General features: G+C 42.4%; 1 protein-coding gene across 2 annotated transcripts in view; it reads left to right on the top strand.

Moving 5' to 3' along the window:
- SNX25 (sorting nexin 25) overlaps positions 1-17,668 on the top strand; it is a 163,800-nt gene that overhangs the window by 43,935 nt on the left and 102,197 nt on the right. For both annotated transcript variants that reach the window (XM_054030211.1, XM_054030210.1), the window contains exons 4-5: positions 10,602-10,774; positions 11,874-12,060. In XM_054030211.1, the coding sequence (XP_053886186.1) occupies positions 10,602-10,774; positions 11,874-12,060 (360 nt within the window). The remainder of the gene's footprint in view (positions 1-10,601; positions 10,775-11,873; positions 12,061-17,668) is intronic.

Here is a 17,668-nt window from a genome sequence, read left to right as displayed (position 1 = left end):
AGATTCTGCAGTTATGCGTAGTCATCTTTTTTCTTAAAAGCTTTTTGTTAAATTTTTTTAGGGTAGTGTTTTCCCCATTCCAATCCTCTTAAGGAATGGGTGAACCAGTGGATTTGTAGCATCAGGAGTAAGGTCATTGTGGTGGTTGATGACAGGCATTTGAATACAGATTCAGTATTCGCACTGAATAGATGAGTGCACCCTTAGACTGCGTATCACTTGCCACTATTGCAAGTAAAACTTTAAAAACTATTTAATTTGGGTCCAGAAATGACGAACCAATTGGAATAGTTTTGTTTTTGTTTTTTTAAATTGTTTTGCCTACCCATGCTTACTCATCTTTCCTTTAAAGGTTATATTTACTAATATTTCACTTATTTTGGGATAGCCAAAGAAAAGTCCCTTGCTTTCCTAAGCAATTGCACTGTTACTTATCTGCACAGAATTGAATGCATGTTTGAAGAACTTGTAAGATGGAACTATGTCTGAAATGAAATTAATTAATGATTAATGTTGGTTTCATTTCACAAGTAAAAAGTAGTAATCTGTAATGCATGCTGTGCAATCCACAAATGTTACAAATACTGTCTGTATAAAATCACTTGTAAGTCAAATGCATCTTGATATACCAGTATATGTCACTGTCACTAAAATCCTAATTGTTGGCAAAAACACAAATGAGTTAAATTGCCACTTGTCACTGTTTGTGTGATTTGAAGCTTATGAAATAATGTGTTGGATTAAAAGGCTTATGTGGTACCTATTTTGGGAGCTACTCACCACAGTTTGAGATTTATATTTCAGTTCACTGAACCACTGTTTTCAGAATTTATGGATAATCAGCTGAGTTTTCAAAAACATTGTGCATAAATCATAGAAGATTAGGGTTGGAAGAGACCTCAAAAGGTCATCTAATCCAACCCCTTGCTCAGAGCAGGACCAACACCAACTAAATCATCCCAGCCAAGGCTTTGTCAAGCCAGGCCTTAAAAACCTCTAAAGATGGAGATTCCACCACCTCCCTGGGTAACCCATTCCAGTGTTTCACCACCCTCCTAGTGAAATAGTGTTTCCTAATATCCAAACTAGACCTTCCCCACTGCAACTTGAGACCATTGCTCCTTGTTCTGTCATCTGCCACCACTGAGAACAACCGAGCTCCATCCTCTCTGGAACCCCCTTTCAGGTAGTTGAAGGCTGCTATCAAATTCCCCCTCACTCTTCTCTTCTGCAGACTAAATAAGCCCAGTTCCCTCAGCCTCTCCTCATAAGTCATGTGCCCCCTGATCATTTTCGTTGCCCTCTGCTGGACTTTCTCCAGTTTGTCCACATCCTTTCTGTAGTGGGGAGCCCAAAACTGGACACAGTACTCCAGATATGTCCTCACCAGTGTCGAATAGAGGGGAATAACCACTTCCCTCGATCTGCTAGCAATGCTCCTACTAATGCTGAACAATATGCCATTAGCCTTCTTAGCAACCAGGGCACACTGCTGACTCATATCCAGCTTCTCATCCACTGTAATCCTCAGGTCCTTTTCTGCAGAACTGCTGCTTAGCCAGTCGGTTCCCAACCTGTAGCGGTGCATGGGATTCTTCTGTCCTAAGTGCAGGACTCTGCACTTGTCTTTGTTGAACCTCATCAGATTTCTTTTGGCTCAATCCTCCAATTTGTCTAGGTCACTCTGGACCCTATCTACCTCTCCCCCCAGCTTAGTGTCATCCATGAATTTTTGCTGAGGGTGCAATCCATCCCATCATCCAGATCATTAATGAAAATGTTGAAAAAAACACCACTTGATACTGGCTGCCAACTAGACTTTGAGCCATTGATCACTATCTGTTGAGCCTGACAATCTGGCCAGCTTTCTATCCACCTTATAGTCCAGTCATCCAATCCATACTTTTTTAACTTGCTGGCAAGAATACTGTGGGAAACTGTATCAAAAGCTTTGCTAAAGTCAAGATCTATCATGTCCACTGCTTTCCCCTCATCCACAGAGCCAGTTATCTCTTCATAGAAGGCAATCAGGTTGGTCAGACATGACTTGCCCTTGGTGAATCCATGTTGACTGTTCCTGATCACCTTCCTTTTCTCCAAGTGGTTCAAAATGGTTTCCTTGAGGACCCGCTCCATGATTTTTCCAGGGACTGAGGTGAGGCTGACCGGTCTGTAGTTCCCTGGGTTCTCCTTCTTCCCTTTTTTAAAGATGGGCACTATATTCGCCTTTTTCCAGTTGTCCAGGACCTCCCCTGATTGCCACGAGTTTTCAAAGATAATGGCGAATAGCTCTTCAATCATATCAGCCAATTCCCTCAGCACCCTCAGATGCATTAGGTCTGGACCCTTGGACTTGTGCATGTCCAGCTTTTCTAAATAGTCCTTAACCTGTTCTTTCACCACTGAGGGCTGCTCACCTACTGCCTATACTGTGTTGTCCACGACAGCAGTGTGGGAGCTGACCTTATCTGGGAAGACCAAGGCAAAAAAAGCATTGAGTACGTCAGCTTTTTCACATCATCTGTTGCTAGGTTGCCTCCCCCATTCATTAAGGGTCCCACACTTTCCCTGACCTTTCTTGTTGCTAACATATCTGTAGAAACCCTTCTTGTTATCCTTCACATCCCTTGCTAGCTGCAACTCCAGTTGTGTTTTGGACTTCCTGATTACACCTCTGCATGCTTGAGCAATATTTTTATATTCCTCCCTAGTCATCTGACCAAGTTTCCACATCTTGTAAGCTTCCTTTTTGTGTTTAAGCTCACCGAAGATTTCACTTTTAAGTCAAGCTGGTCGCCTGCCATATTTGCTATTCTTTCTGCACATCGGGATGGTTTGTTCCTGCACCCTCAATAAGGCTTCTTTAAAATACAGCCAGCTTTCCTGGACTCCTTTCCCCCTCATATTAGCCTCCCAGAGGATCCTGCCCATCAGTTCCCTAAGGGAGTCAAAGTCTGCTTTTCTGAAGTCCAGGGTCCGTATTTTGCTATCTCCTTTCTTCCTTTTGTGAGGATCCTGAACTCAACCATATCATGGTCACTGCTGCCTAGGTTGCCACCCACTTCTACTTCCCCTACCAATTCTTCCCTGTTTTAAGCAGCAGGTCAAGAGGAGAATAGCCCCTGGTTGGTTTCTGCAGTAGTTGCAGCAGGAAGTTGTCTCCAAAAACTTCCTGGATTGTCTGTGCACTGCTATATTGCTCTCCCAGCAGATGTCAGGGTGATTAAAGTCCCCCATTAGAAATATCTGTGTGTAGATTTAGTTAGGAATTTTCAAAGATCAGTTTGTGCCTTTCTGTTTGAAAATCCAATCACGTAGTCATAACAACAGATACTTGTGTGTTCAGAAGTTGAGACGAAGTGGGTGACGTAATATCTTTTATTGGACAAGCTTCTGTTGGTGAGAGAGAGAGCTTTTGAGATAACAGAGTTCTCCTTCAGGTCTGAGGAATGTACAGTGTCATAGCTAAATACAAGATGGAGCAGGTCGTTTACCATAAGTAGCTAACATATTTCCCGGGACCATCTGAAGTGAAGTCTCCAGTTAACAGCTCTCCTGTCATGGGCTGCGGGGGGGCGAAGCTGAGGGGAGGGAGAGAGGTAGTGGGTTTTAAGATTGTTGTAATAAGCCATAAATCCAGTGTTTCTATTCAGTCCATGATTTTTAGTGTTTAGCAAAGTTATGAGTTTGTTCCCAAACTCGTCTTTTGAAGGCGTTGTGCAGGTTTCCTTTGAGGATGAGGACTGAGAGGTCAGATATAGAGTGATCGCTTTGTGACAAGTGTTCACCCAAAGGTGATGTGGTGTGTGTGTGTGTGTTTGTTTGTTTGTTTGTTTGTTTTCTTGTCATTTTCCTGTGAGAATTCATTTGGGAGCACAGTGATTCTCTTCTTTCACCCATATAGTTGTTGGGACATTTAGTGCACTGGATGAGGTACACCACATGCTGTGATAGGCATGTGTATGACCCATGGATCTTGAAAAGTGTGTTGTGGGAGCTGAGTAGACTGGAGGGCTGCCTCATACATGTGCACCTAATTGGGATATTCAAAAGTTTTAAGGGAAGTAGTTTATAAAGCTATAGAAGTTGAAGTAGGAAGAATTTAGTGGCATTCTGTTTATGTGTGGGTGTGCATACTGCAGTTAAGTTGCCTGTTTTCTCTGATGGTTACTGCAAAATAAACAATGTCACCCTTTACTTTGTGCCAGTTTTGTTGCAAATGTAGGAAAGTGGTCTCAGATAACTTTCCTGCTAATTTTTATTTGCTGCCTAAAATGTTATGTTTCATCAGACCTTCTTGATGTCTTCCCAAAGTTCATTCTCATAAATCTTGTGGAAGAGTTGCAGAAAGAACCCCAAATTTGGGCTCTGGGATCATGCCCAGGTACATGCTACTGTACAATGGTGAGAATTTTATCCATCATTGTATCCATACTTTTTGCTAAATTATTTTGTTGGTAGATTTTGGGGGGTGGGGGAGGGGAAGCAAGGGTGACACAGAATTCTGTTTGCTAGGCAGGCTTTGTGCTGATTCCTTGTATGTTTCCCTACAGGCTAATGAATACGTCATAATGAGACTGGCAAAAATGGAAACCCTTAGTTAATCAATCCTCTTGCAACAAGAGAGATGCTGTTCAATATGTTTTATGGAAATCCTGCAAAGTATGCACTGGAGCTGTTTAAAAGAACAAATCCAGATGTACTTGTCACTTTTTGGAGAGGGATAGTATCATATGAAAGGGCAGTCGCTACCAAGAAATAGGAGCATTCTTTTGGATGATAGGCTTATGGAAAAGTATGCTGCTTTGCCACCTGAAGTTTGGAGGATGATCAAAGCCAGGATCAGTGTCTATATGACCATCAGCAAATTGGTTCACCTTTAGTTGATGTTCATTTTTCTTTTCCCCGCCTGCTTTAAATCACTCCCTTATCTCTCCTGGCTCTGTTGCAACAAGTTACTGGCACTGATACACAGATGCTTGCATAGGACTCCTGCAGAGAGACACTTGGAAGATTTGTCCCTTAGACTTTTGCAAAGACATCCTGGTCATGATCTCCATGTATCTGCTGGAGGAAGGGTCTCCTCTTCTCAAGACCCATATCAGGTTGAGTAATGGAGAGAACCCATCTTATCAGGTCCATGCCAGAGTGTATGTAACCCCCCACAAACAGCAACATACTGGATGAATTAGGATGGTGAGGGCCAAATATTTACCAATTGGCTTATTCTTTCCATTCTGTTTCTGTGATAGACCCATCTTGACTGTGTGCCAATAAACTCCTGGAACTGGCCCAACTCAGCTAAGCTAAATTTATTGGCTGAAACTGTGAATTCCACCCAGACTTGTAAGAGATGGAGATGCAGACAGACTATGCAACTACTTCCTCTGAAAGGATGTAACTGTAGGAACAGTTAATGCTCCAGAGAGATTAGGAATGTAGGCTGCTGTCCCAAACAGGGATAGGGTTCCTGTGGAGACTACACTGATCATGGAGAGATAAAAGGCAAATTTAATCGCAGCCCAGTGGAGTCAGAATGCACTGTTGATCTGTGCTGTTCATCCCTTGCTTGTATCATGAAAATATGCCCAGTCATCTATAACTGCATGGACATTCCTTAAAAGGAAAGTGATTGAGGCCTGTGCTAATACTATCTGAAGCTATGCGCTAGAGTGCCCAGAAAGAGTGTTTTTTGCGTGTGCATGTGTGTCTTCAGAGCCAGATCATCACTGTCTTGCCCAACTAACAACACAGTTTTGTTTTCTTTTTTCAAAAAGAAGGTAGAGTTGGCCAGTGTTAGACTGATAGATTATAAAGGCAGAAGGAATCACTATGATCATCTAAAAAGCAACAAAGAGTCCTGTGGCACCTTATAGACTAACAGAAGTATTGGAGCATAAGCTTTCGTGGGTGAATACCCACTTCGTCAGACGCATGTGGTGGAAATTTCCAGAGGCAGGTATAAATATGCAGGCAAGAATCAATCTAGAGATAACGAGGTTAGTTCCATCAGGGAGGATAAGGCCCTCTTCTAGCAGTTGAGGTGTGAACACCAAGGGAGGAGGAACTGCTTTTGTAGTTGGCTAGCCATTCACAGTCTTTGTTTAATCCTGAGCTGCTGATGTCAAATTTGCAAATGAACTGAAGTTCAGCAGTTTCTCTTTGGAGTCTGGTCCTGAAGTTTTTTTGATCATCTAGTGAGTCTGACCCCCTGTATAACACAGGCAATAGGGCGTCCCTGAATTAATTCCTGTTTGAACTAAAGTATTCATATTGTGTGGTTCTGGCCCCATATGTCACTGCCCTATACATGTTACAATGATCTATTAGTACAGGTGACTCGGGGGGGGGGGAGCATGTGGGTCACATACCCCCCCCAAATTTGCTGCTTGGCTTGTACTGAGCATGCTCACATGGACTGAGCATGCTCAGTAACACCACGGAAGCCGGCTGCCTTCACTCTGCCCCCACACTGTTGGCAGGCACGGGTCATCTCTGGTTAGTATAAGATACTCTGGTCCCAATCTAGGATTTTTAAAAGATGCTAGCTGATACTCTGCGTGAGCTGCTCTCAGGATGTTGGGACTTAGTTCTGGGTGCATGCTTCATCAGACCAGTCCAGAAGAGGAGATCAAAATTCTTATCTAAATGACCCAGGACCTCTGCTGACCTGTCTGGGGACAGGTTTATGTAGATAGATAATGATCACCTACAAGGAGAGCCCCGGTGGGGATCTGGAGTATACTAGTATGGAAATGCTCAGCAGTTCACTGCAGAAGACAGCTAAACATTCAGAGACCAGAGAGAAGAGGAGGTTTGACCCAAGAGAAGAGACACCTGCTCTAGCACAGCCTGCAGGAGGCCTTCCATTGTGATGGGGGTTTGGACACCACCCTCACGAGCAGTGCTCTCTAGGTGAGTATGCAGGGTACCTGCATTCCCAGCCGTTAATCCCCACTATGAGGCAGCTTTGCTTTGTGCACAAAAGAGAAACAGGTATATTTCCCTGTGACTAGTGCATATAGCTGAAACCTCTGTTTGAATATGCATGAAATTTGTGGGACTTTTGTCCATTTTTCTTACCCAGAAATGGCAGGACAGGAGCAGCCCCCTGAGTAATAGTTGGTTGCTGCCAGCCAAGACCAGCAGCTGCAATGGCAAACTATCCCTGGAGGGGAAATGGACGGTGGAGGATGAGGGGAGAAAACATTTGGGTGAGGAATAGCATAGCCGGGCCCTGACTCCAGTCTGAGAGGCTTCTACTGGACTATAATTCCTGCTTCCTGAGGAAATGACCATGACCCCTCCCCAGGTGACACAACACCCCTCCCACAGTACCTGCCAAGAGGGGCACCTGGAACCAAGCTATGTACAGTCTCTTTTTCCTTCCAGACCAATGCTGGAAGCATGTGAGGCACCTGGTCCTGCATCCTAGAGCCGCTTGCTTACACAGAGGGGGAGCTGCTGACTTGCAACCAAGAGTCACTGAAGGAAGTAAGAGTAATGGGATATGCACATGCTGCAAGGTCCAAAGAACAGTTGACACTTGCCAGGGAAAGGAACAGGGTCTCCTTGAGTACAGAATGTCAGAAAGCGGTGTCTAGCTCCCTGCATGCTTCAGCAGAGAGCTGGCTAGAGTGGTTGATTCTGAGGGAGTCAGCAACAATACAGACTTCTTTGGCTGTTTGTTAGTATATCTGGATGTAATTATTACACAGGCACAGCATTGACTCCTAAGGCATTTGGCAAGTGCTTCATGCTCTGGTGGCAGCACAACCTCCCAAATAACTAGCCACCAGTGCAATTGTACAGCCTCCCTTTACCCCACCACCCCACAAAATGAACCTCTATCACCAAGAGTGGGAGAGCCTAGTTGCCTGCCTGCCTGCCAGCAGGAGGAAGTTTGGTGGTGGTGGTGGTGGGGTGGGGATCTCACCATGGTACACCAGGGAATGATCAGAAGATGGCTAAGCTTTGTTATCCCTGTGATCTCTTTCTAATTCAAAGATCCATCTTTGCAGTTCTCCCCCCATTTTTCTTTGTGTACCCCCTTCCTCACACTTTTAATTAGATAAAACTGCTTCAGCATCACACACTTTTGATTGTGTTTCTTTGGCCAAAACTCTTTCCACTCTCTGCAGGTATCTGGCATTTCCTAACAGGCAGCCTCTGCAGCACTCACCCTGGCACCCAAGGTATGCCATGGGATGACCTAACTTTTCTGTGGTCAACTCTTATGCATATGCACATAATTTGAAATTCCCTTCAATGCGGCTAGCCTCCTGGCCACATTAGCAATGGCCCCCAAAGGTGCACCCTCTCCCCAAGGTACATAGCTACCTTGCACTCCCATCAGTCACCATTTTGAAACCCCCATGAGTGATTCTTTAACTAAGGTGAATAACTCAGTGTTTTGGTACAGATCAGGATTCGGAAGTCCCAGACAGGATGTTTTGGAATTGTCTTTATAGTTCTGATTGATTGAAGTTTGAAGAAAATGGTAGTTTCTTTAGTGAACTGGACGTGTATGACATGTTTCTTCTTCTTATAAGGTGTATGAAATTTACAAACTTATGACTGGTTGAGAGAAATATGTGAGAAGAAGTCAATAAGTTACAACATTTCATCATAAGCCAATTATTTTGATGAAGTGGCTGGTATCTAGAGTTCAGTGAAATTTTTCACTGCTGTGTCAGAGATCCTACATCGAATAGTTTATTCTGCAGTTGAGGTCAGGTAATTAGTTATTCTCTACAATAATGTTCATTTAATGTTGTTTTTATAACTACTTCTCAGGCATAAGGTTTAATCTATAAAAGATTGTTCCATGCTGAGCAGAATGTTCTTTATGTACTTGTTCTCTCTAGTAGACCTATAAGGGTGATGGAAATGATGTTTCCATTTAGGAACATAGGAATTGCCATACCTCATCAAAGCAGTGGTCCATCGAGTCCAGTGTCCTGTATCTAAGGGTATGTCTACACTATAGCAGGGAGTGTGCTTCCCAGCTCTGGTAGACAGATGCACTAAAAATAGCAGTATAGCCAGAGGCAGCATGTGTGACAGTTTGGGTTAGCCATCCGAGTGCGTACCATGGGGTTCTGGGTGGGTTTGTACTTCAGGCAGCTCATCTGAGATCTTGCTCATGCTCCCCTGGGCTACATTGCTATTGTCTACCTGAGCTGGGAACCACGCTCCCCGCTGTAGTCTACATATACCCTAAAAGTGGCCAGCACCAGATGCTTCAGAGGAAGGTGTAAGAAACCTGTTATTGGAGAATTATGGAATAACCTGCCCATAGGGAATATTTCACCTAAACTTTCATCAGTAAAGTCTTTGGTTTAGACCACGAAGCATGAGAATTTATGCTGTATTAAAATAGAAATGATCCTGTGTATTGTAACTGTGGATGTTCTCTCATGCTCTCCATGTTTTAATTGTACTATACTTTTGGGCTCAATGATATCTAGTGGCAATGAGTTCCACAGAAGAACCATGCACTTTCATCTTTTTGTCAGTTTTAAAATTTGCCTTTCAATTTTGTTTCCCCTTGTCCTGGTATTCTGAGAGAAGGTAAATAGGAGTCCCTGTTTACCTTCTCAATATCATTCAATATTTTATATACCTCTACCATGTCCCCCTTTCATTTGTCTCCTCTTAGAACTAAACAGACCCAGTCTTTCATATCTCTTCTCGTATGGAAGTTTCCCCATGGCTAATTTTGCATTCCCTGTTTCTTGAGCCCATTTTGCTTCTGCTGACCGGTTTAAGACAAGGTGCTCAGAACTACAGTGTTCCAGATGAGGGAGTTCCAGTGATTTATTTAATGGCATCATAACATTTTTTAGTATTTTCTATCACATTCTTCATACATCCCACACTTGTTTGTTTGTTTGTTTTTTCCACTAGTTAATATTGTCTGCTAATGTTGAAAATTCTCAGTCATCTAGCTATTCAGTGATTCTTTGTCTGGGAGAATTCACTTGACCTTTCCTTGTTTGTTATTTTCTACAAAAAGTCAGAATAAAGAGGCCGGCAGTTTTTTGAGTGACAATTCAGTAGTTGATCACAGATGTAGAAGACCACATCTGTTCCACCTTCAGTGTCACAGCTAAATCCATTTCTCAGTAATATTCAGTCCCCTGCTTAAATAGTCATACAATTATAATACAAGCCTATTAATTAGTCTGCAGTAGAAGGGTATGTTTGCATCTCAATACTTTGCCTTCTCAATTATTTTGGAAAAAATGGATTAGGTTCCATGTATGTCAAGGGAAGTGACTAGAAAACAAGCTTTTTATTCAACCTTCTCCCTTGGGGTGTGCTCAGAACAATAATAGCTTATTCTATACGGCTGTGGTTTAAAAATGTGTTTCTATTTGTACAGGTATAGAGAAAAGATAGGGTGAGGGATTGAAATGGGGCAAATGTAGGCTCTTCTTAATATAATTACAAATAAACAATAGATGAAGCATAGTTTCTGTTTAAAATGTTTCTTTGCTGAACATTATGTCCCTGATATTTTATACATTCTGATATAGTAAGTAATGACTAAAGATGTATTGTAATTTCAACTGAAATTCTGGTACCTTTTTTAATAGGCAGGAGGAGCAGCCAAGGCCATTTTTACTTCATCCATGCTTGAGGAACTCTGACGAAGAAGTAAGATTCCTGCAATCATGTTCTCAAATTCTGGTGTATTGTCTCCTACCCTCAAAGGATTCCCAGTCTCTCAGCTTGCGCATAGTCCTTGCAGACATACTTGCAACAAAAGGTAGATTATAGATCAGAGATAATTAATGACTTACCTACTACAGTACTGAGATTACAAACTGTTTATACTTGTATTGATATCACATTTTAAGTTCTAAAATTAAACTTCTGTCACAACCTGCACATGCAGAGACTGGTACAGTTAGTATCTTATAGACATACATGAGACACTTAAAAATTCATAGCATTAGCTAATTAAGGATAAGGCACTGAGCTCTATTGTGCTGATTTAGCAAGGCATTTCATTATGTGTTTAAGCACATGAAGTCAATAGGGCTACTCGCCTGCTCAAAATTAAGCCCATACTTAAGTGCTTTCCTGTATCAGGGTCAGAGTGCTCGGCACCTTGCAGCAAGGAGCCATTCCATCCTCTTATTCTGTCCTAGAGGAAACCAAACCTTTAGCCTTCTATGCTGGAGTGACCTTCTGGAGAGCATTTGAGTGGTCCTAGACTGTTATACCTCATTCAGATAAGTGGAATTCTAGACTAAGGATGTGAACATGACTGAAGCATGATATAAAATCTTAAAAAAAAACCCAATAACTATCCATTTATTTATTAAGAATGTTAGTTCTTTTTATAAAATGCACTTTTAATTGGATGACAAAACCACTAATCACTCTGACCTTTTTTGAATTTGGAGTTGGGAACAATTTTTGATGCTGCAAAGTCCCAAGTAATCTCCATATAGTACAGTTCTTTTTAATTCATAGTTCTGCACCTTCCTAGGCTCTAATGTGTAACGTTCTCTGAGATACACAGGAAGAAGAGCAGAAACAGACACTGGAAATGTTGCAATTTAGGTTCAGCTGCTTTGACATGTGTAAACTTTTTAATAACCTGGATTTCCAGTTTCCTGAATCTCAATGACAGTTTACAGTAATGAATAGAGAAAATAAAAAGTTTAGGAAAAGGGTAAACTTCAGTCTAAAATGAGTGATACACTATGTAATCTGGGAATTACATAGTAATTCCTTGGAATTTTATCAACCTGCTTTGTTTCAATTTGTGTCCAAAATGTTACACTGAGTTTGTGTTTGTTTGAAGATGACATTTGCTCTTTTGCACAATGATTTTGTTCTTAAATTTCTTCTCCCAGTACTGAAGCCAATGGTGGAGCTGCTGAGTGATCCAGATTATGTCAACCAAATGCTGCTCAGTCAGATGGAGTACAGAGAACAGGTGAATGAGCATCACAAGAAAGCCTACACATATGCTCCTTCTTATGAGGAGTTCATCAAGCTCATTAACAGCAACTCTGACGTTGAATTCCTGAAACAACTAAGGTATCCAATGTTCAATTATAGAATGTTCAAAACTAAGCATGCTTCTCCTGCCAGTCCATTGCTGAGACCTGAGTGAAGTGTGATTTCAGTGACGCGCAGAGAGGAAATATAAGCCTTAACATTTAATAAAGCTCCAAAATAAGCTGCTTTCCCTTTAGTCAGCAGGAAATATTAAAATTATTCCATTATAACTGGCTGGTGTATATTAAAGTCTCCTCAATTATTTAAAGACATATAGGAACCTTCCACACAGCATGCCCTGATCAAAGGAGTCAGAGAGAAATAATGTGTTGACTTCCATTATTAAGTAATGTCGTCTTAGTAAACTGCATCTCTAACAAATACATCAAGTACTTCCTTTTGGGCTGGCCGATTCTGTAATGTGACATTTAGGGGCTGGGCTGTAGTGTGTGTGATGACCCCCTAGGAGATTTTGAGGAATTCTTAGAGGCAGATGGCTCCCAGTCATTCCCTCTTGAATATATCTCAGGTTCTGAGTTTGGAGGCCATCCATTAACTCTTATAGAACTAAATAAATAATAAGATCTTATATGGAATGAATATTCCCTTTCTTAGTGTTCTGTGCTGTGATACCAAGGCATCTATGTAATATTCATCTTTAATACCTCCCAATTTTTTTCTCTCCCTCTCCTTCTCAAAACTTGGAGCAGGGCTTCTCTTTTCACCTATTCCTTCTCTCTTCCTCCATGATGCAAGATAATTCCCATATTCCTAACCTGCTTTTAAGCACCAGAAGAGGGATCCCCAGAAAGGGCCAGCAGTCTCCCACTTGCCTAGAACAAATGCCTATTCCAGGTTTCATGTTAGTTCTTCCCCATCTGATATGCCTCCCTCTTGTTGCTTTCTGTCTTGAGGAAAGAGTTGGGAACCAACAGTAAGGGTAAATGGATTATGTTGGAATTGCATGGTGTTCCTGGCATTGTGGAGGATGTCAGGCTGCGTTTCTGGCCTTTTTAGTGTTGCAACCTGTCACACCTTCCAGTGGCCAGATGTCTTTCCCAGTGTGGTGCTGTGTATCAGTACCTCCAGGTGTCGGAAATAAGCCAATTCCCAGGTGTCCTCCTACCAAGAATTAGCAAGTTTCCTAAGGGTGTCATCACTGTCATCATTGCCAAGAATCTTTTTTTTTAATGCTCAAATTTTTAAACCAATTGTCACAACTTGTAGCCTGCAAGTGATTCTCTGACTACGCCAATGAACAAGGCTGATGGTAAAACTAGGTTAACGCAACAAATAGTCCTGCAAAGATGGAAAGAATATTATGAGTCCACATGTAACTATCCTGAAGCAACTCAATCTCCAGATCTGTATGCATTAGCAATAGATGCAATCCCTGGCCCTGAAACTTGTGGAGATGACCTGTGTTAGAAGAGATTTGCTCAGCCATGTAGAAACTGCGAAGTGGACATGCTGCTGGACCTAACAGCATAACACCCAAACTTTTAAAGTATACCAATGAGCCCATTACGCCAACTTTTTGTCCAGTTTTGGACTACTGGAAAGGTACCAGCGGAGTGGGAGGAAGGGATCATTATCCCGCTCTGTAAGGGGAAAGGCCATGCACTGAATATTGTAGCTATAGGCCAATAACTTTACTCTCTCTCCCTGGAAAAGTCTTTGCATGTGTCCTACTCACCTGGGTCCAGCCTTTCCTTGTGAAATACCATTGCTTAGAGCAATAGTGCTTCACTGCCTGGAGACCTACAGGTTTCAGAGTAGCAGCCATGTTAGTTTGTATCCTCAAAAAGAACAGGAGTACTTGTGGCACCTTAGAGACTAACAAATTTATTAGAGCATAAGCTTTCGTGTAGCCCACGAAAGCTTATGCTCTAATAAATTTGTTAGTCTCTAAGGTGCCACAAGTACTCCTGTTCTTTTTGTGGAGACCTACAATGGATGCTATACTTACTCTTGTCTTTTTTCTGAGATCCATTATGAATGTAACTGGCCTTTGACAGCAGCATATGTAGTCTTAAAGGTAGCCTTCGATTCTGTCACTAGAACTGCCTTGTGGAAGGCCTTACGGGGCATCAGTGTTCCCGACATCCTTCTGATGCTAATTCAAGATCTGCATAATGACTCAGAGCATGAATAAATTGGGGGACCCATAGAACTGACAGGTGTCACAGTAGATCTGGGGTGAAACAGGGATGAGTCCTGGACCCAGCCCTGTTCTGCTGTGCAATGGATTGGCTCATTGAGCATATCTCTGCAAATGTTGGTATAACCATTGATTTAACCTCTTTTATTGACCTGGATTATGCGGATGATGTTGTCTTCTTTGGTCAGGATTCAGATGGTCTCAAAGATGCACCAGGGAGCTTCCAGCATGTGGCAGCTGCCCTTGGATTATGAGTTTCTTGGACAAAAACAGAAATCCTGAATGTCAGTGCAAAATTTTTGATACAAGTTATGTGCTTCCAGACAAACTGTGGAAGCAGTGGATGATTTCATCTATGTAGGCAGCCAGCCTATCATCTGATGGGTGCAGCCAGCCAGACATCCCAAGGAGAGTTCGTTTAGATGTCTTAGCCGTGAAGGACATGCATAGGGTCTGGTGGCCAAAAAAAGTGAAACTGTACAAAAGTACGGATTTATCAAACCTGCATACTTTTGATTCTTTTATATGAATCTGAAATAATGGATGTTGCTTAAAACAAGACATCAGGAGGCTGGATGCATTTCATATGCATTGTCCATGACAGCTACTGGTATAAGATGGTTTGACTTTATCAGTAATAGGGATGTATCAGTGAGAACTGGCCACCAGAGTACTGAAATAATCATTGGCTGCTGCTGGCTGGTCTTTTTGGTCATGTTGTATGTCTCAGAAGCAAAGTCCCAGCATGTCTATCTTCAGAGCTCAGATTCAAGGTCAGGATAGGATGTTGCCCAGTCACCGACTGGCAGCAGTCATGCAGTCTGCAATTAACTGGGCTTCACCAGCTCAGCAATACCCTGTAGAACTCTTAGATGCCTGGAATAAAATGTGTGGTCATGGACACTCAGTGCTACAGACCTCCTCTGTCTAAGCATGTTGTTGTTGATTATCTCCCCTTTCCTGTGGTTCTTGCACCCTTTTCTGCCCTAACTGGATGTATTTTTTCTGAATTACTTTTGTTTAATATTGGGTAGCACATCTTTTCTTCTGCACTTGCAGTGGTGCTCCTATAGCTGGAGCTAGTCGTTTTTGTTTGTGCTTTAGATTCTCTCTGCCATTTCCATTGAGTGAGCAAACACAGTCTGCTTAAGATAAAGACATAGTTGTCATGTGACAACCACAGTGAATGGAAGCATTACTTTGAAAAGACTAAAGCGGGGTTATAAATGCACAAGAGGCGAAGCCTCCAGAGGATATGGTCCTACTGGTCAAATACACTGCTTGACCCAATAGTAGGGCCAAGCTTGTGGGGAAATGGAATGTCTAGAGAGGCAGAGTTAATCCGCTCTCTGCACACAGGCACCCATTTGCTTGCTGTACACATGCACACACCCCTCATGCTGGGTTTCTCGAAGGGATTCCCCCTCTTCTCCAATAGGGCTGTCATATTCAGGGGGTTCCTCTCCCAATTCCTTTCTCTGCTGGGATTCCTGGGAGTTCCTCCAGACACACACCGTACACCTTGTAGCAGTGGCTTCAGGAAGGTGGAGGATGGTTGCCGAAGGATCCAGCAAAGGCAGCTGTATCTTCCTGTGTCCAGAGAATCCTCTTCAGGGGAAGAAGAACTAGTGTGTCTGTTTCTGGGCAGTGATCAAAAGTGGAGGTGAGCAAGGAGATTTGGCAGCAACTGAGGATGAGCGTGGGATGGAGACTGTGGTGTTAGGGAGCAGTCCCAGGGCAGGCTGTCTGGCTATCCTGGGTACTTCTGTGGCCCCCTGGTAAGGAAGCACTGTTATCTCCATTGTACAGATGCAGAGATAACTGTCGCACAGAGAGACTAAGCTGTTTGCCCCAGGTCACACAGGAAGCACTTGGACGAGTAGAAAATAGAACCTGGGTCTCCCAACTTCCCAGGCCAGCATCCTAACCACTGAATCATCCTTCCTCTCTCTCTTATCTTCATAGCAGAGCCAACGTGAGAGCATTAAAGTGTTGGAACACTGCAGAAGCGGTTGCCATGAGGGCGTGGGTCCTGATTTGTGACTACTGAACGCACCTCCTGTTAGATCCATCCCCATCAGTCCATGTGCTTGGGGCTGAATAAGTAGCTTTTCTTTTTTGTTCTCGCTTCATTTCCACACCCTGCTCTGAAACAACATATATTTTCCAAAGAGGAAAATGCATTAGGTGAGAGAGTGAAATGATTTTGTTGCTTGGCTACATATTGTTCATCTGCTGTAAAATTTGCTCTTTACTCCAGGCCAGCATGCTGTGCTACTGACAGTATAAATTACCCCTTATTAGACTGTTGGAAACCTAAATAGACATGAGGTTTATTAGAGTAATAACACTAATGGAGCTGCTTGCTTCAGTTGAAACGTAACCCTTTTTTTGTTGTTCTGGTACAATTAATGTGCACTGTATTCTCTTACTAGGCCTCTAGGTCCCTTTAAATTGTAATATCGGAAGGCAAACTCACTGTATGAAGTACTGTGTTTTTTGGCTACATTTGTATCATTATGTTCACTTTCCAGTCTATAGCGTGGTGGACTTACCTCGAGCTGTGATATCGTAAGCCCCAAGCAATGTTGGGTCTGATCAGAACTTGAATGGGAAGCCTTCAGGAAAATCTCAGGATTCTTGCAGGGACATGGTGTTTGTGATTCAGCAGGTGATACTGTTTCCTCAGGATCTGTGTAATACCAGTATCCCAGCTTGGTGGCCGAGTAGCACTGTGCTGCTGGAAGTGCAGTCTCCTTGCTATGTTTAATTTATCTGTCTGTCCCCATTCCCGTGGTGTATGAGCACCTGTGGAAGAGACTCTTGTGGCCAGATAAAGATTCAGTGGTACATTTTTCAGAGTAGGGTAGTGATTTGTCTGTGAATGTTCTAAGGGTTGAGGTTGGGGAAACCACACAAAGGTGTGTCTGTGGATGAACAAAGTAAACGACATTTCATGGTATATTTAGCTAATAAACCACAGGAAAGTATGGAGGAGAAGGGAAAATAAGCTCTTGAATGCTTTCAACTGGGAATAAGTTACTTTGTAGTGCTGAGAATTTTTCTGATTACCTCCCTCTAACAAATAAATCTCTGGCATATGGGTATCAACCCTGGTTTCCTGGTCAAATTCCAATCTGGGTAATAGCATTCTGCTCACCTAAAATTTCCTGTATCCCATAATTTTAGTTGGAGGACACTCTTCATTCCTTGTCCTAGAATGACATGTATACATGTGACATACATGATGTGACTGAAACACTGTCATTGCCAGATAACGCTGAAACTATAGAAAATGATGGTGATCTTGAAAGTGGATAGTCTTCAGAATCCTGTATGTTGAGGATGTATTCTCCTAGACAAAATAAGTCAATGCAGTTATTTAATTATTATTACCATTGTGGTCATTTAGTATTACTCAGTGCATTCACTGACACTCAATACTACTTTAAAGGTGAAATTGTAAAAGGAAGATCTGCCTATTTC

The sequence above is a fragment of the Malaclemys terrapin genome, chromosome 5, assembly GCF_027887155.1.
Source record: "Malaclemys terrapin pileata isolate rMalTer1 chromosome 5, rMalTer1.hap1, whole genome shotgun sequence".
NCBI lineage: Eukaryota > Metazoa > Chordata > Testudines > Emydidae > Malaclemys > Malaclemys terrapin.
The sequence above is the reverse complement of the archived record's forward strand: the minus strand, read 5'-3'. Positions and strand labels throughout refer to the sequence as shown.